We start from the raw sequence: 20,393 nt of genomic DNA on the forward strand, positions 1-20,393 counted from the left end.
GGGCCAAGCAAGCAAATTAGTGGGAAGTTGTGTGTGGAGTCAGAGGAGATAGGGGAAGTGCTAAGTGAATATTTTCATCAGTATTCACACTAGAAAAAGACAGTAGTTGAGGTGAATACTGAGATACAGGCTCCTAGCATGAGATGGGATTGAGGTGCATAAGGAGGAGGTGTTAACAATTCTGGAAAGTGTAAAAATAATTAAGTCCCTTGGGCCGGATAGGATTTGTCCTAGGATTCTCTGGGAAGCCAGGGAGGAGATTGTCGAGCCTTTGGCATCATTGTCTACAGGAATAGTGCCAGAAGACTGGAGGATAGCAAATATTGTTCCCTTGTTTAAGAAGGGAAGTAGAGAGAACCCTGGTAATTGTAGAACAGTGACCCTTACTTTGGTTGTGGGTAAAGTGTTGGAAAGGGTTATAAGAGATGGGATTTATAATCATCTGAAAAGGAATAAGTTGTTTAGGGATAGTCAACACGGTTTTCTGAAGGGTAGGTTGTGCCTCACAAACCTTGTCATGTTCCTTGAGAAGGTGACCAAACAGGTGGATGAGGGTAAAACAGCTGATATGGTGTACATGGATTTCAGTAAGGCAGTTGGTAAGGTTCCCCAGGGAACCTTATTTTATTGCATAAAATATGGAGGCATGGGATTGGGATCAGAAATTGGCTAGCCAAAAGAAGACAGAGGGTGGTTGTTGATGGTAAATATTCATCTTGGAGTTCAGTTACTTGTGGGGTACTGCAAGGATCTGTTTTGGGTCCATTGTTGTTTGTCATTTTTATAAATGACCTGGATGAGGGCATAGAAAGATAGGTTAGTAAATTTGCTGATGACACTAAAGTCGGTAGAGATGTGGATAGTGACGAAGAATGTTCTAGGTTACAGAGGGACATAGCTGCAGAGCTGAGCTGAGAGGTGGCAGATGGAGTTTAATGCAGAAAAGTGTGAGGTGATTCACTTTGGAAGGAGTAACAGGAATGCAGAGTACTGGACTAATGGTAAGATTTTTGAGAGTGTAGATGAGCAGAGAGATCTCGGTGTCCACGTACATAGATCCTTGAAAGTCGGCACTCAGGTTGATAGGGTTGTTAAGAAGGCATATGGTGTTTTAGCTTTTATTGGTGGAGGAATTGAGTTTCGGAACCTTAAGATCATGCTGCAGCTTTGCAAAACATTGATGTGGCCACATTTAGACTATTGCTTACAGTTCCAGTCACCGCATTATAGGAAGCATGTGGAAGCTTTGGAAAGGAGTCAGAGGAGATTTACTAGGATTCTGTCTGGTATGGCGGGAAGGTCTTACGAGAAAAGGCTGAGGGACTGGGGCTGTTTTCGTCTGAGAGATGAAGGTTGAGAGGTGACTTAATTGAGACATATAAGATAATTAGAGGGTTAGATGGATTGGACAGTGAGAGTCTTTTTCCTCAGATGGTGATAGCTTTAAATTGAGGAGTGATAGATATAGGACAGATGTCAGAGGCATTTCTTTACTCAGAGAGTAGTAGGGGCATGGAATGCACTACCTGTAACAGTAGTAGACTTACCAAACTTAATGACATTTAACTGGTCATTGGATAGACATAGGGAGAAGAATGGAATTGTATAGGTTAGATGGGCTTCAGATTGGTTCCACAGGTTGGTGCAACACTGGGGGCTGAATGGCTTGTACTGCGCTGTAATGTTCTAATGTTCAGTCTGTGCTTGGAGAACAAATTGTGAGCAGCAAGAATAATATTTTACTTTGAAAGAAGTACTAGCAAATCATTGCTTGAAAGGAGTATTTGGAGCCTTGGACGGTGGGTAGAAAGGAGTTAAAGGTTAAGTATTACATTTTTTGTGCTTTCCTGAAATGGTGTCATAGGAAGATGATGGGTGAGTCAAGGGTGACTGAAGATCAGGTCAGGATATGACAGAGGGAATGGTCCCATCAGAAGGCATAAAGGTGAGGGGTTGGGAACATATTAGAGAATGAGGAAAATGTCCTATTGAATTTGGAGTCTGTGTGGATTGTTGAAATAATTAAGGATGATCCTAAATGATCTATGATTCTTAGGAAATTTGATGCTAAACACTTTCAACCTATTCTGAAATGCAGAGCACAAAGTCAATAGGCTGCTGATCTGTGCAGTCAAAGTATTAAACCATATCAAAGATGAATGAGCAGATTTTATAATGCTCTGTGTAACCCCACCCCAAATACATTATTTGTTTCTGGCTGTCAAGATGCTTGCATACTGAAAGTAGTGCAGAGGCAGTGTGGCAGTGTGGAGCAACAGAGGGATCTGGGTGTGTAAGTACATAGATCCCTCAAAGGTGCCACCCAAGTGGATAGAGTTGTTAAGAAAGCATATGGTATTTTGGCTTTCATTAACAGGGGTATCAAGCTTAAGAGTCGCAAGGTTTTGCTGCAGCTCTACAAGTCCCTGGTGAGACCACACTTGGAATATTGTGTCCACACTTGGAATATTCTGGTCACTCCACTATAGGAAAGGTACAGAGGCTTTGGAGAGGGTGCAAAGAAAGTTTACTAGGATGCTGCCTGGACTGGAGGGCTTGCCTTATGAAGAAAGGTTAAATAAACTCAGACTTTTCTCTTTGGAGAGAAGGAAAAAGAGAGGAGACCTGATCGAAGTATACAAAATAATGTGAGGAATAGATAGAGCCAATAGCCAGAGACTTTTCCCCAGGGCAGGATTGACTGGTACGAGAAGTCATAGTTTGAAGATATTAGGAGGAAGGTATAAAGGAGACATCAGAGGTAGATTCTTTACGCAGAGAATTGTGAATGCATGGAATGCATTGCCAGCTGAGGTGGTGGAAGCGAAGTCATTGGGGACATTTAAGCGACTGCTGGACATGCACATGAATAGCAGTGAGTTGAGGGGAGCATAGGTTAAGTTACTCTATTTTACATTAGGATCAAGTCTCAGCACAACATCATGGGCCTAAGGGCCTGTTCTATGCTGTACGTTTCTATGTTCGATGTAAGTCTGAGCTGTGAGCAAAGTCTGGCAGAATTTGGGCTGTTTCACCAAGAAAGGGGGAAATGGCAATGCCATTTCGGAGTGTTGTGAAAGATTTTGGGAACTGCAGCAAACTTAACTTGCATGTTATTTATATCAAACAGGAGAACTAAATTTGTTCAGAAAATCATCACAATAACTCTGGTATGAAAATCAGAATTGCACAACAATCATTTAAGAAGAAACTGAGTGCTATAAAAGGGTATTATTATGATGAGCTAGGAAGGGCTGAAAAACCATCCTCATGTGCAATTATCTCTGTAATCTTGTGAAGTGACATGTGTGGCAGATCTTTAAACTGCACTGCTCAATAGGACTTCATCTTGAACCTGAAGATGTATAGCATCAAACAGGACGTTTTATTACATTAACACTTCATTTTGAAACATTTCATTTACTATTTCAGATTGTCTTTGGAATGTACTAATGCCTCCTCTACATTTCCAATTTCCAAAGCCATTGACTATCCATGTTCAAAACAATGAAAACACTTAAATGAAAGCCATGCATTTGAGGAAAAATGGATTCAAATTATGATCTCTTATTTAAGATTGTGCAGTTTCATTCCTTTATTTTGCCTTTTAATTGTAATCATGTAAAAGAGTCTATCAAAAATGTCTTGTATCAGTTTTATGAATCATTAAAGCTGGGAAAAAGGCATCATTTCTTTGAAGATAATGTGATATTATTAATGAGCATCCAAAACTTATTTTTATAATTAACACAAAAATTAGATTCAGGTGATGGTAAGGTGACACATTAAATGCCCTCAAACTAAACACTTCAAAAGACTCAAGTGATGAAGCGGTCAGAATATGACTTCTAATTAGGCTGCAAAATCCAGCAAATATTTTAGCCTTCTGACCTTTAACTGAGGGAGAATGAAAGACTTCCTTTTATACGGTACCTCATCACATCTCTGAGAAACATTCTGAAGGGCTTCAGCTGAAATGCTTTTTCCAAGTGCAGTTACTGATGTCGAGACAAACACGACAACTCCTGTAAGACCCTACAATTGTGAATTAATGAATGCTTTGTGTGATGTCGGCTGAGCGAAGCAGTTTGGAAGAAAATCGTTTTTTTTTTGCTGTTTATCAAAATGTAATTGTAATCCAACTGAAAATGTCCTAAGACTTCTGTGAAACCTTGCAAATAAAACATTAAACATTAAGAATTTTGCAGTGGAATATTAAACAGGTAGACATTTGTAATTCTTTAATGATGTCTCTTTGAGGCTCAGCAGTGGTTAATACACAGCAGTGGTTAATAATGACAAAGCAGATAAAATTTTCACATTGTTTTATAAATTTGCTTTTTTACCTTCAGCAAAGTATAACCAAATAGTATGAAGAAAGAATTGAAAGGCAAGAATTAGTAACTACTGATATGTTTACTAAACAAATTAGTCAAAAAAGAAATACATAAAACAGCAATCATTTTTAAACTCTCTCATCTAATTGGATGGTCAAGGAAGGCAAATAGTAGTAGACAAAGATTGAGAATTAACAGAACTAGAATTGAAGTTTTAGTATTTCAATCTGAATTATTCCTCTTTGACTTGTTCCACCCTCTGAATAACATTGCCACATATTCCTTACTCTATTCCTTTTATGAAATGCAGTTAACTTCAAATTCAAATCTTAATGCAGGCCCTTTTTAATGGACTTGATTCTTGTCAGATTAATTCCAATTATAAAATATAAAGGAACAATTGTTGAAGCTCTGAATCAGCACAACATTGAGCCTCAAATAATGTGTATATGCTCAAAATGTGTTGAGTATCATCAAATTCGTTAGATACTACAATGAAAATTCTAAGGCCAGGAATTTCATTGGGACAGGAAGAGAGTTTGGATGCTGTTAGCCCTGATTACATCATCCTTCTCCAGAGCTGTTTTTTGGGAGAGTAGGATCAGGGTTAGATCAGTTTCTAAGCGATAGAGGCTAGAAGCAGCTGGAAAGCGAGGAGGCGTGCTCTCAAGGTCCCACACTCCCAATCCACCAGAGGTCACCTTGTGGAGGAAGTTTCCCTTCTGCGTTTATGGCCTGTAGCCATTTTCCTTTAGTTCAGATCTTTTCAAGGTACTTAGAAGGTGCCTCAAATTGAATATTCTTGCTTTCCCTTCCCTGCAATGGCAGGTTGCAACTGCTTCATGCATGAGAAGCTCCTACTGCCCCTCGGGTCTCAAAACAAAAATGCTGTCCTTAACTCGAAGCAAGTATGTACTCTGCCCACTCATTAACCAATCAATGTTGGGCAACTTCCTGATATCATGTGGGGTTAGGCTCTAATGTCAATGTACTGAACCAAAATGAACAGCCCTTTCCCAAAGCTCTACTTTTATAAGTCTGTCACTTGATACTGTTTATACTGTTATTATGAGCACTGACAACAAAAATATAGTTGTGCACATAAAAAACAGGACAACAGAAATTAATTATTAGAGATAAAATAGAAATTTCCATATTATACAATTTGCATAGACTGTGATGTATAACAGCACATTTACCATCTCAAGGTAATTTACATGTAACTAAAAAATACTCTTCACTGAACAATTTATTCTCTTTCAAATTTCTTTTCCTACTGACTTACAGTATTGCTTTGAAAACTATGGTATTTATCAGATTAAATTAAAAGTTCAGTTTTCTCTAACAGCCTGAGAATTCAATTTTTCCAGTAATTGGTTTCATGATGGATTTACAAAAATCTGGGATCTGATTCAATTTATGAGAATTAACATTATTGGCAGAAACCAGCAGATTCTATGGATCTAGGTGAGTTAAATGGAAACAGCAGGCACCAAAGGGATGCTCAAGGCAGATATCCTTATCAATATAATGGAATGGCACTTTGTATGCTGAAGAAATGTATGTCATGCTGAGAGATGAATGTAAATTTTCGTCACATTACTTACTAGGCTGGAAATGTCTCTGTTCCTCTACATTAAATGTACTCCTTATTATATGAAATAACTCATAAAATAATAGAGGGTGCTCATTTATCATTCTCTGTTGCTAGTTTATAATAGAGATCCTCTAATACAGGTATAGTGAAACTGGCGCAATTGTTAGTTCAATGTAAATTATATATAAGGGTCTGCACATTGTAATCCAATTTTGTCACTGCCTTATTACATGCTTGACATTAAATGTATTACTTATTGATTATTAACACAGAACAGTTTTTTAAGTGTAAATCCTTTTATTCAATTGCAGTTAGCTAATTGTAGAATGCAAGGTCGTGGCAACTTGGATTAGTAAGTAAAAATCAATACTTTGGAAATAACAGTAATTTATCATGTTATAGAATGAATGGGTAAATCAATGCTTTTAGGTAGATATGGATGTTAAATCATGTTTCACTGCTGGACCATGTCAACTCAACAAACTTGTCAGACAGCCAATGGAATACCTCTCTTTGGTTCATAAGGTGTTAAACGGGGAATCATTGCAATGCAATCAATGATGGGACAGACACTATAGCAAAGAGTGCAGCCTGTGCAGTCAGCAGTAACTTGAGGAAGATGTGTCTCAGGGTCAAAGGTTATGGCCTGTAAAGGGAATGTTAAAAAAAAATAGGTAAATAAATTGAAATGGAAGCACAGAAAAACATAATACATTGCATTTATAAAGCAGCTTTAACATAAAAATATATCCGAAGGTGCTTCACAGAGGTGTAATTAGATAAAACAATGAACAGTATTAATGAACCATACAATAGTGTTCATCTCTCATGTGAACTGTTGGCTATTTTGCTATTAATACTGATAAACTGTACAATGCATTTAAATGGAATATTTGAGAAGCAATGGACATCGGCACAAGCCAACTCTTTATTCGGCTAGCTTGATACGTGACCTTGCAAAAAAAAGAGCATTCATTTATTTGACTAGTTACACTGTTGCCTACCTCAACTCATGAAACCACATCCAATTGAGTATCAGAACTAGAAATATTAATAAGATTGTTCCAAAGATGCAACAATGCCACTCACTGGGAATTTAAAAAATGTTAGAGGAACATTACAAAAGGCAAGTAATATTAACTATTGCATCCACAGTCTGATTCTGTCCAAAGAAATTTAACTAATACTGCAGAACTGGTAAAGGACAAAATAACAAAGGATTATCAAATTTGAGTAATTTAAAATTATAGGAATACTCTAACTCTGAGAAGAATAGGAGTACAGCAATTTAATCCGAAATTAATTTATTCAAGACTGTAAATTCTTTTCTATGAATGCTGGAACATTTCCTCATTCTTTCAATAAATATAACTATTAGTTTTGCTGCATGTTAATAATTACCCTCAACTCACGAATGCTGCTCAGTATATGAGGCTGAAGTTAAAGTTATTTCTGCACTTTTATTTGGAGTGTTAAGCACTGCTTTTCTGATCCTATCTTTATCGTGTAGTTGAATGCTAAACTGAAATTGCAGTAATAATTTTTTGCTTTATCTCAGCATCTCAATGGACAATACTTTTCACATATGTCATGAATTGATACTTCATGATGATACTGCTATAATGAAATTCATAAGAACTGAGAGCAGGAGAAGGCAATTCAGCTCCTCAGCCTGCTCCGTCATTCAATACAATTGTAGCTGATCTCATCTTGACCTCAACTCCATTTTCTGGCTGCTCTCTATAATCCTTCAACCCATTATTAATTAAAAATCTGTCCATCTCCTGCTTAAATCTCCTCAGTGTCCCAGCATCTACTGTGCTCTGGAGTAGTGAATTCCACAAGTTCACAAAACTTTGAGAGAAGTAATTTTTCTTCATTTCTGTTTTAAATCTGCTGTGATGGTCCTCTGCCTTTAAGAGAGATGGGTTCAGTCCTGTTTCTCTTGCACAGAGGTGTTGCCACAGTAGTGCTGGAATGTTGCCTTCAGACAGGCAGTTGAGAAACAGCTTTTAAGTACTCCCTGTATTTTTTTAAATGAAACAAAAGACTCATGAGTGGCCAAAGTCAGGGCTCACACAGACCCAGGAAGGGTTTTAGTTTTGCTTTGCAGTTAGTGAGAAGGTTTCTTGTTAAGTATTTCAACAGCCTTAAAGTTATCCCAGTCTTTCCTTTTGTTTATATTTTACCTGTGTAGTAAGAACAGAGTGTGTTTTGCTGAAAGCCTAGTGGTGGGTCAGTCAAATCACATGCAGCTTTTAAATAAGTAAAGAAGTTAGGGTCTGGGGCTGTCTATTTATCATACATGTCATTCTTTATAACGCGTGTTTTGTTAATGCAAATTCGCTATAATACAATTGACGAATTGGGGACACTTTCTAAAGTGTGAACTTTTAAAACGTGCATTGATTGTAATGTAATTATAGTGCCGACACTTTAAGCACTGTTTCTAAAGCACGATTTTTCTGTAATGCGGGGTTGCACAAGAATTACCTGTATTTTGGGGGAGTTCGGGTCTAGTTCATAATACTGCTACTCCTTATCTTAAAACTATGACCTCTCGCAGAGAGGGGAAGATACTCTGTGTGTCTAGTTTGACAATTCCCTTTAGAATCTTACATACCTCATTTAGATCTACTCACACAAGAATTAAGGGCAAGAGTAGGCAATTCAGCCCTTCCAGTCTGCTGTGCCATTTAAGACAATCCTGGCTAATCTCATTTCCCTAAACTCTTGAGAGTATAAACTTAAGCTGCTCAAACTGTCTTCATTAGACAAATCCCTCACCTTTGGAATCAATCTAGTCAATCTCCTCTGAACTAGTTCCAATGTTCCTGAAGAAGGGCTTATGCCCGAAATGTCGATTCTCCTGTTCCTTGGATGCTGCCTGACCTGCTGCGCTTTTCCAGCAACACATTTTCAGCTCTGATCTCCAGCATCTGCAGTCCTCACTTTCTCCCTAGTGTAACTAGTCCCAACTCAAGTAAGGGGACCGAACCTGTACACACAATACTCCAGGTGTAGTTTCATTAATGCCATATACAATTGCAACAACACTTCCCTTACTTTTATACTGTATTCCTTTCGCAATAAATATCAACATTTAATTTGCCTTCCTTACTATCTGCTGTCCCTGCATTCTACTCTTCCATAATTCATACATGAGGATATCCAGATCTCCCTACATTGAAGCACTCTGAAGTTTCTCTCCATTTAGATAAAAAGTTGCCTTTCTACTCCTCTGACTAAAATTGATAATCTCACACTTATCCATGTTAAACTTCATCTGCCAGGTTTTGGCCCATTCAGCAAATCTATCTATGTTCACTTGCAAATTTCTTATTTCTTGATTGTAACTTATTGTCCCATTTATTTTAACAACTGGCTTTACAACTCTGTACCTCGCATTGAAGTCATTAGTGCTGATTGTAAATAGTTGGGGTATGAGGACCAAATCCTGTGACACCCCACAACTCTGATTTCTGTTGGTTAATCAATTCTCTATCTAAGCTAGTGAATTACCCTGATTCATCAATTTTCACTGAGTTTTGAATCTGGATTGTATGGTCTCAACATCCATGTCATTTCACTTCAGTTCTGAGCACAGTGACACTGAAAATCATCACCAAACTGGCATACTAGCTGCATTCGTTTTAACAGAAGGGACAGCAAAGGGGGAAATTGAGAGGAATGGACAATGTAGGGTATTGAACAGATGAAGTAGCAAAATATTGAAGGTTACAGGGAAAGTCGGGGATGTGGGAATTAGAGTAGATGGCATCATTATACGAACAATGCCTTCCATCGTGTGGCAATTTATATGCAACTTCTGTTGCATTAGAAATTAAAATATAGTGCAGCTTTATTGTCATTCCAGAGTTACAGATATCAAAGCAGGATGTATAAAAATGATTTTGGTGAAGTTTTTTATTTGTCTTTGAGGGTATATACCTGCAATGCTAAGATGGGCAATTATTAAAATCAGTAACTTGCTTTGCACTGTGCCTGATTCTCTTTTCCATTGGAGTTACTGGGAAACAAAGCAGGCAGAATGGAAATGGGCTGTCAGTCACCTCTTGCACTCCCATCTGAACTGAATGTATACACTGTAGCTTTCACTTCAAAAGTAAAACTGACATTTCAGCCAATTACATGTAACTACAAAGCAGCTTCTGAATTTTAGTAACCAATGGTAAATGATATCCTGGACACTAACTGTTCCAAGCCCCAGAACTGAAATAACTGTGACAGATGTTCTGTACTGAGAGAATAGATGCTGGCATGTTGAATTCATGTCTGAGGTTCCACGCTGCTTTGTAGCATCTATGTTTCTCCGCATGGTTCAGTATTCTACCTTTCTCAGCTAGAATTGACAAATTACTTCATGTGAACTGTTGTCAGCCAACAATAGTGTGTGCAGCTTTGAACTCAGGAGGTGTCAGTCAGATGGCACAATGCCACACAAATCCTGAAATATTTGAAGCGTCAGTTGATGGCAAGGGTCAGCCTTTAAGCATTTAACGCTTAAAGTATTGGTTTTAGAACATAAGAATTTAAGACGTACGAGTAAGAATAGCCATTTCCCAAGCCTGTTGCAGCATTCAGTAAGATGGTGGTGGAATATTTATATCCAGTTCACCTTCCCACCTGGAGTCATAGAATCATAGAGTTTTAGAAGTCTATAGCACCAAAAATGGCCCTTTGGCCCATTGTATCTGTGCCAGTCAAAAAACAACATATCTATTTGAATCCTATTTTTCATCACTTAACCTTGTATGTCTTGGCACTGCAAAAGAACTTCTAAGTACTTCTTAAATATTATGCAGGTTTCTGTCTCCACCTTCCTTACAGGCAATGAATTCCAGATACCCTGTGGGTGAACAAAACTTTTCCTTACATATCCTCTAACTTTTCTGCCCCTTACCTTAAATCAATACCTCCTCTTCATTAATCCCTCGATCAAGGGGAAAAGTTCCTTCCTATCTATCCCATCTATATCTCTCATAATTTTGTCCATCTCAATCATGTCCCACCTCAGCCTCCTCTTCTCTGTCCAATCTTTCCTCATAACTAAAACTCTTCAACCCATGCTACATCCTGCTAAATCTCCTCTACAACCTCTCCAGTGCAATCACATCCCTCCTGTAATGAGGATTCCAGAACTGCATGCCATATTCTAGCTGTGGCCCAATCAATATTTTATAAAATTCTAGCATCACCTCCCTGCTCACAAACTCTGTCTTGGCTAATAATGCTAAGTATACCAAACACCTCTTAACCACTTCATCTAGCTCTCCTAATACCTTAAGGTACCTTCCCTCTCTGTCCCATGATTCTCTTAATACCCAGAAATTCATTTATTTCAGGGTTGAATTTTCTCATTGACTGAAGACCCATAGGCCTCTGGGCAGAAAATTTGAAATATTCACAACACTCTGTGAGTAAAGAATTTTTTCCTCAGCTCAGTGCTAAGCCCACCCTTTATCTTGTGCATAGACAAACATGTTTTGTCTGGAAATATAAACTAGAAAATGGAAGCTTGGATTATTAGTTATTTTAATTTACAGCTTGAAGGAAAAAGAACTGAGCTGTTTACTAAAACTGGATTTGGTATTTTTATGAGAAATGCTGGTACCAAGTGCCTTGGAAGAAACAAAGTAACAGGTCGGTTTCAAGTGGCAATTTGTCATTGATCTGAAAGGAGAGAAGCAGTTGGGACTCTGGCCTTCAAAAAACCTGTCAGCAAGCAAGCTCACTCCTTCTCTCCGAGTGGAAAAGAATAATAATCAAAGACTTTGCCACAAAACAAATAATTGCTAACTCAAGTCAAGACCTAGGTCAAATGACCTGCTATTAACTTGAGGATCACTACAGGTGACAACAATGTGACATCATCATCAAGAAAACAAAGAAAATTGTCACCTCAAAAGTCACTTCATTCTATCCCTTTCAGTTTGGACTCTGATCGATAAGACTTTAGGCCTGAATGCTTATATTTTTTCATCCACGATATTCCTAAAACAACTGTTTGTCTTGTCTGTCCAGAATAAGAGAATAAGAGCGTATGCATTTGGAATTCTAACTTAATATCATAAAAAAAAGAGCTATTCCTCAAATCCCCTTTGGTTATTTGCCCATCCAAGTGACAAAACGTTAGTGGCTAGAAGCTCAGTACAGCTGATTTTGCCATAATGTTACACAAGATCGTAGAAACATGGAGTCATACAACATGGAAACAGACCCTTCTACCCAACTCTTCTACTTTTTGGTGTATAGTTAATGTTTGCATATTAATAATTTATACTCTGTTTTACCACATGTTAGATGATATTTTATTATAATAAATACATTTTTGTTTCTTGTTTATTGATGAAAGCTGATGCAAGTTTATTTTATCTTAGATATTAGTCACAGTCAGTCATTAGCCATCCTAAAGATTAAAATGCTCATGTTTCATATTTGTGATAGCTCTTCGAGTATTGGAACTTGATTTCCTCTGTGCTACTCCCACCAGGGTTCTGACATCTCAGATTGTGGCTCTTTGTTCTAGAGTCTCCAATGAGGGGAAATATTCTACCAGCATCTCCCTTGTCAAGCCATCTAAGGTTCACCTCTTATCCTTCTAAATTCCATAGACTACAGGCTAATCTTGCTCAAGTTTTCCTCATAGCCCACCCCTCTCAAAAAATAAATAAACCTTATGAATTTTACTGTAACTGTCTCATGCAAGTATTTCTTTCTTTAAGTAACATTATGCAATGCTCCAGGTTTGATTTGACTGACTCCGATATGATGACAGCAAGTCTTCTTTAGTGTCACACTGAAAGTTTCTTGACTTCACCTGATGAAGGAGCAGTGCTCCTAAAAGTTGTGATTTTAAATAAATCTGATAGACTGTAACCTGGTGTCATGTGACTTTTGACTTTGTCCACCACAGTCCAATACCAGCACCTTTTTGTCCACCCCAGTCCAATTCTTGCAATCAAAGCTAACATATCACTTGCATTCCTGATTCTTGCCATACCTGTATGTTAACTTGCTATAAATCATGCACAGATGTTCTCAATACTTCCGAATGCCAGTTTTTACCAAACTTACACTTCTGATCCTTTCTGATAAATGCAGCTGGGAGGTTTCAGCAATAGATGGACCAGGGTTTCCAACATTTTACTAACGCAAGTAGATGTTTGTTGACTGTGAGGATACAAAGTCAGAAGCTCAGCGCAAAGTTATGTGGATGTCAAGGCTGTCAGTAGTCTAGTTCAGGCTCATATAATAACAGAAAGGAGGCAGCAAGGAAACACCATTCTATTTGTGTTTCTCAGCAAGCATTAAGTTCTGTTGTTGCCTATGGCAGGAAGTTGGCTGACATCCCTGGGTTCTGTCCCTTGAAAGCAACTAGAGGAAATTCTGAGAGAGGTGTTGATACATTTCCCACCCACCTTTGACACACAGTGTCTGGAAGCATTTCTATGAGTACAACCATCTCAGCACGCACAGCAACAAGGAGTCCTCAGATCTGAAAATGCAGGCATTAACCTTGTTCTAGGCTTTAACATGAAGGAATTTACTATGTCAACCTGCAAAGACCTGTGAGGACATACCTGGTCAACTGGTAACTGGTATGAGGTTCCTTCTTTTCACAGTGCAACCTTAGATGGGTAGCCCATCATACTGTAACCAGTGAAGCACACATTTCAGTATAATCATTCCATCACAGAGCTATAGGATGGAATTATAGAATCACCGAATGGTCATAACACAGGAAGCCATTAAGTATGTTATGTTCATTACAGGTCTCTGCAATTACAACTCAGCTAGTCTTACTATCACAGCCCTGCAAATATTTTCTGTTCTGATAACTATCTAACACTCTTTTGAAAGCAGTGCATTCCAGATCATAACCTCTCTCTGCATTAACTAAAAAACCCATTCTTCAAGGCTCCTTTGGTTTTTTGGCCATTCGGGTGATAACAAATTAGTGGCTGGAAGTTCAGTGCAGCTACACATTTCCATAATGCTCCACTGTTTGGTGTTTAATTTTAATAGAGGACAGTCACAATTAATTACTGAGATCCTGAGCTCTAACCATACCCTCAACTGACCCTCATCCATCAATGGGAAAGCAATTAAAAGCCTGCCACAGGTTTCCATCAACTGCTCTCTTGATAACTCTCCCACGCTGTTTGAAATGACGAATGCAATCAAATACCTATCTAATGTTAAAGCTAATTAATGTTAATGTTAAGAGATAGAGGTTTACAATGCTAGATGCCAAAGCAAGGTCAACAAACTCACTGAATTCTCTCAATCTACATGGGAGCAAGGAACCATCCTACCAGAGTACAAAGATGCCTCCATAGTCCTCCTGTATCAGCTGGAAAGAACTTGCCAATCTTCAAAAAAATTATTAAAGAATTCTTACTCCTCTCTTTCTCACCAGGAAAATCATTGGCAGAATCCTTCCAAAACATTCGGTGTAACATCTCAAGCCAGGGGGATTGTTTGCAGTGAGACAGCCCCATGACAAATGCCCATCACTGTGGCTGTGTTTGTTTAGTTTAGCTGAGGGGTCTGCGGGCCTTTGATTGTGTGGTTTGGCTGCCCTGAGAATTCTTGCTCATGGTTTGACAGTTTCATGATGGCATGCTCGCACATATCCTGGATGATGGTGATCTATTCCCAGTTGTTGGAGTTAGACTGAACTGTGGGGTAGTAGCGACCCTCTTCAACATGTCATTCTCTACCAGGTATTCCAATATATTATTATGGTGATCGTGGCATCGAAATCAGAAATTGCATGGACAGGAAGCTGTTCAATTTGAGGCAACTCCAGGCAAATGCTAAGGTCTTCAAATATTCTTCGCTACTTCATGTTGGCCAATGACAGTTGGTTTAGACCTGGGCGGTCAATGTGGTATAGACTTTTTAACTAATATGTATGACAACCTTGGCTTTATGATCAGCGTGAGAAAAACTGAAATAATGTACTGGCCTGTTCCAGGCAAGCACTACCTCACACCCAACTTTTCAATCAATGAACAGAACTGATCAGCATTGAGATATGCTCAAATCTTGGCAGCAAGCTCCCTGAACTGACAGTGATGTAGTAATGACAGCAGACTTCAAACATCAGTCTGGGAATAAGGAGGACTACATCTATTTTCCAATCTAAAAGTTGGTACAGCAAACTGCCCATGCTGCTCCAGGTGCCAGAACTGGACTGTGTATAAGCATTTTGTCGAGAAGCTCGACTACACTCTCTTGAGCTACCTTTAGCAGATTCCAAGTTTTGACAGCAGGACAAAATGCCCAACACAATGCATCCACAATGTAATGAGACAGTCACAATTAAATTGGACTTATTCTGGAGTCAGAATGCCTGACACTTGCTCCTAAAGAAAGTCTGAGACGAGGGTTCTTTCGTCTGTTGCTCAAAGGAAGTGTCTGAAAGCTTCACTTACAGGTTACGATATTGACTTTGAGTCCTGAGAGAAGTTCATTCAGGGTTGTTGTCACGTAACAAACGTACAATCCCCTTTCAAAAGCAAGTGCATAATAAAGACAAAAAGGAGTTGCTCGGACAGAAAATCCCAAGCCAGCAACTTGTCAAAGAATAAATCACTCTTGTATCCTGTCCTATTTGCAACAGAATTGGATGCAATCCTGGGTGCAAATCACCCTTAGCAGTCACCCAAGTGCACACTGAAACTTGACAATATGTTCCTGAGGCAGCAGAGCTAAACAATCCCACAACCGACAGATCATCTCTCAGCTCTCAGTCCTGCCACATCCAGTCGCAAATGGCGGTGGACAATTACACAACTCACTGGAGAAGGATGCAACATAAATATCCACATCCTCAATGATGGAAGAGCTCAGCACATCAGTGCAAAACATAAGACTGAAGCGTGTGCAGCAATCTTCAGCCAGAAGTGCCGAGTGGATGATCCACCTCAGCCTCCTCTAGCGGTCCCCAGTGTTACAGATACCAGTCAATTCGATTTGCTCTACGTGATACCCAAAAACAATTGGACATTCTGGATACTGCAAAGGTTATGGGCCCTGAACATCATTCCGGCAATAATACTGAAGACTTGTGCTCCACAACTTGCTGCTCCCCTTGCCAAACTGTTCCAATACAGTTACAACACTGACACCAACCTGACAATGTGGGAAATTGCCCGGGTATGTCCTGTACACAAAAAGCAGGACAAGTCCAACCTGATTACTGCCCCATCAGTCTGCTCTCAATCATCAATAAAGTGATGGAAGGTGTCATCAACCTTGCTATCAATCAGCATCTGCTCCGCAATAACCTGCTCAGTAATGCCCAATTTGAGATTTCCCAGGCCACTTAGCTCCTGACCTCATTATAGTCTTGGTTCAAACATGGACAAAAGCTGAATCCAGAGGTGAGGTGACATTGACAGCCCTTGACATCAAGGCAGCATTCAACCAAGTCTGGCATCATGGAGCTCTAACAAAACTAGAATCAGTGGGTGCCAGGGGGCAAACTCTCTGCTGGCTGGAGTCAAAGCTGGCACTTAGGAAAATGGTTATGGTTGTTGGAGGTCAGTCATCTCAGCTGCAGGTCATCTCTGCAGGAGTTCCTCAGGATAGTGTCCTAGACCCAATCATCTTCAGCTGCTTCACCAATGACCTTTCCTACATCATAAGGTCAGAAGTGGAGATGTTTGCTGATGATTGCCCAATGTTCAGCACCATTTGTGACTCCTCAGATACCAATTTAGTCCATGTTCAAATGCAACAACATCTGCACAATATCCAGGCTTGGGCTGACAAGTGGCAAGGAACATTCTTGCCACACAAATGCCAGACTATGACCATCACTAATAACAGGGAATCTAACCATTATTCCTTGACATTCAATGGCGTTATTATACCCAATATCAATATCCTGGGGGTTACCATGGACCAGAAACTGAACTGCACTTACTGTATGAACACACTGGCTACAAGTACAGGTTAGAGTCTCGGAAAACTGTGGCTAATAACTCACCTCCTAATTCCCCAAAGCATGGTCCATCATCTACAAGGCTCAAGTCAGGAGTGTGATGGAATACTCCCCACTTCCCTGGATGGGTGCAGCTCCAAAAACACTCAAGAAGCTTGGTCCTAATCCAAGACAAAACAGCCATTTGATTGGCATGGCATCTGTCAGCATCCACTCCCTCCATGAACAAATGGTCAGTAGCAGCTATGTGTACTATCTACAAGATGCACTGCAGAAGTTCACCCAGGATCCTCAGACAGCACCTTCCAAACAAATGGGCACTTCCATCGAGTTGGACAGGGGCAGCAGATACATGGGAACACCACAACCTGCGAGTTCCCCTCCAAGCCACTCACCATCCTGACTTGGAATTATATTGCCGTACCTTCAAAATCTTAGCATTGTGGGTCAACCCACAGAGGTGGACTGGAATGGTTCAAGAAGACAGCTCACCACTACCTTCTCAAGAGCAACTAGGGATGGACAATAAATAATGGCCATCCACCAGTGATGCCCACATCCCATAAATGAATAAAATAAATGATCAGCATGATCATCTTTGCTTCAAATAGTGATCAATAAGAACTGAGACAGACTTGCTATTACACTCTGCCTTTTTCTGAGACAAGAACTGATTAAGGATAGTCAACATGGCTTGTGCATGGGGAACCATATCTCACTAGACTGAGTTCTTGAAGAACTGATGAAGAGGATTAATGAAGACAGGGCAGTGGATGTGGTCTATATGGACTTCAGTAAGTCATTTGGCTTGATTCCACATGGTAGACTAGTTAGCAAGGTTAGATCACATGGAATACAGGGAGAGCTGCAGCAAAGTAGCACTGTGGTTTGTACTGCTGCCTCACAGCACCAGGAACCTGGATTAGATTCCAGCATCGGACGACTGTCTGTTTGGAGTTTGCACATTCTCCCCATGTCTGTGTGGGTTTCCTCCCTCAATCCAAAGATGTGCAGGTTAGGTGAATTGGCCTTGCTAAATTGCCCATAGTGTTCAGGGATGTGCAAGTTAAGTGCATGGGTCAGGGATAGATGTAGGGGAAGGGTCTGGGTGGGATACTCTTTGGTGGGCAGGTGTGGGCTTGTTGGGCTGAAGGGTCTATTTCTACACAGTAGGGATTCTAATTCTAATATTAAAAACTATCCATTTACATACATGACTGGCTCAAAGGTAGGAGGCAGAGGTGTTGGTGGTGCAGTGCTGCTTTTTGGTCTGGAAGTCTGTGACCAGTGGTGTGCCACAAGGATCGATGCTAGATCCACTGCTTTTTGTCATTTATATAAATGATTTGCATATGAATATAGTAACTTTGCAGATTACACCAAAATTGGTAGTGTAGCGGACAGCCAAGAAGGTGAGAGTTGAGAGTGTGCATTGAGATCAGGAGTTGTGAGGTCATGTTGTGGTTGCACAGGACATTGGTTTGGCCACTTTTGGAATATTGTGTTCAATTCTGGGCTCCCTGTTATAGAAACTTGAAAGGGTTCAAAAAAGTTTACAATGACGTTGCCAGAGTTGGAGTGTTTGAGCTATAGTGAGAGGCTGAAAGCGCTGGGGTTATTTTCTTTGGAGCACTGGAGACTGAGGAGTGACTTTACAGAGCTGAAAATGTGTTGCTGGAACAGCGCATCCCTGGATGCTGCCTGACCTGCTGCGCTGTTCCAGCAATACATTTTCAGCACTGATCTCCAGCATCTGCAGACCTCACTTTCTCCTCGGTGACTTTACAGAGGTTTATAAAATCATGAGGGACATAGATAGGGTGGTCTTTTCCCCAGAGTAGAGAAGTCCAAAACCAGAGGGTTTGGGTTTAAGGTGAGAGGGGAAAGATTTAAAAGAGACCAAAGGGACAACTTTTTCACGCAGAGGGTGATGCGTGTATGGAATGAGCTGCCAGAGAAGGTGGTGGAGACTGGCACAATTACAGCATTTAAAAAGCATCTGGATGGGTATATGAATAGGAAGAGTTTCAAAAGATATGGGCAAAATGCTGGCAAATGGGGCTACATTAATTTCGGATATCTGGTGGGCATGGACGAGTTGGACTGAGGGGTCTGCTTCTGTGCCATACAGCTCTGACTCTCAGAAAATAAAACTGAAAAATCATAAAATCAAGTGAATGATTTAAAAGTGAATGAAATTTTTTTAAAAAAGCAAAAAGAGGCAGAGAAATATAAAAATCACTGAGACAAAACAAAGAATTGGGGCTCCCTCCAAGAGAAAAATACAATGGTGGTACTTAGTCATCTGCAACTCATGTGATAGACACTTCTGTCTGTTTGTTTAACACTGCTGGACACCTTGGGTATGCTGCTCAGGACTGAAAATCTTGTTTGTTCAATTGATGGTTCTGACTTTCACTTCTCATTGACGTTGACCATCATGATCCATCTGTCGGATCAACTCTATAATTTATTCCCTCTCATTCCCCCTACCCGGTCCTTTCTGAGAGGGTGAAATCCCTTGCCTACTCTCAACTGACAGGTGAAGCCTTGAGCTTGAACTCAAAATGTAATGGAAAATTACAGTATTTTAATTTAAACTAATAATTTCAAAAGGTAACACAATAATTCATGTAAAATGTAACTCCCTTCTAACTTAATTTCACTTAAATAATTATAAATCTTAATTCAGTTTTTTTCCTTTGCAATTAAATTTTGTACCATAGCTGAAGATTCCTTTGGGCCATACTGTCTTGTTTCATATTAATTGGGTCCCCACCATCTACCAAAGATGGAGAATTTTCCTTTTATTGTTATTTTGTGGATTGTGCCAATTGCTTTGCTGTCTTCATTTTCCATTTAGTCTGATCTACATTGTTATTTAATGCAACTTTGATAGTGAAGGGTAATCTGCATGATTATCTGCATAACTGTAATCTAATATATAGATGTCAGCATTGAGCCAGAAGAAAAAAAACTACCTGAATAACTAATATGTCCTAATATTTTGAGGATATAAAATACCCTAAGAGGTCTTTAAAAATTCCACATTTTAACAAAACTGGACTTTGGCCTTTGAGAAAGTTCCATATGAAAGGCTGCTGATTTAGACCAAAGCAGAGGGAGTTCAGAGTAAATATTGGGAAAGGTCAGAAATTGTTGAAAGAAAGAAGTCAGTGGGTATTTGATCAGGTTTAATGAGGTGGAGGGCTGTGCAATGTTGAGGGAAAGGTGTTGAGTGGCCAGGGAATAAATACAGGAACAATTGTCGTCCATTACAATGAGTAAGATTCAGAAACAAAGCGTACTGAAAGGAAACCTACAAGGTCCAATTTAGAGAAGAAAATAAAGAACTTCAGATGCTGGAGATCTGAAACAAACAAAAACAGATATTGATGGAGAAACTCAGCAGGTCTGGCAGCATCTGTGGAGAGAAAACAGAGATAATGTTTTGAGTCCAGTGATTCTTCTTCAGACTTGA

At 39.6% G+C, this 20,393-nt stretch overlaps 1 protein-coding gene across 1 annotated transcript in view; it reads right to left on the minus strand.

The window, feature by feature from the left end:
• Positions 1–4,226: 4,226 nt before the first annotated feature.
• Positions 4,227–20,393, minus strand: part of LOC122554210 (dihydropyrimidine dehydrogenase [NADP(+)]-like) — a 739,011-nt gene continuing 722,844 nt past the window's right edge. Inside the window, exon 23 of the mRNA XM_043698867.2 lies at positions 4,227–6,580. Within this exon, the coding sequence (XP_043554802.2) occupies positions 6,422–6,580 (159 nt within the window). The 3' untranslated portion in view covers positions 4,227–6,421. The remainder of the gene's footprint in view (positions 6,581–20,393) is intronic.

This window comes from Chiloscyllium plagiosum, unplaced genomic scaffold (genome assembly GCF_037043375.1).
Source record: "Chiloscyllium plagiosum isolate Xiang-an unplaced genomic scaffold, Cpla_swu_hap1 HiC_scaffold_9, whole genome shotgun sequence".
Lineage (NCBI taxonomy): Eukaryota > Metazoa > Chordata > Chondrichthyes > Orectolobiformes > Hemiscylliidae > Chiloscyllium > Chiloscyllium plagiosum.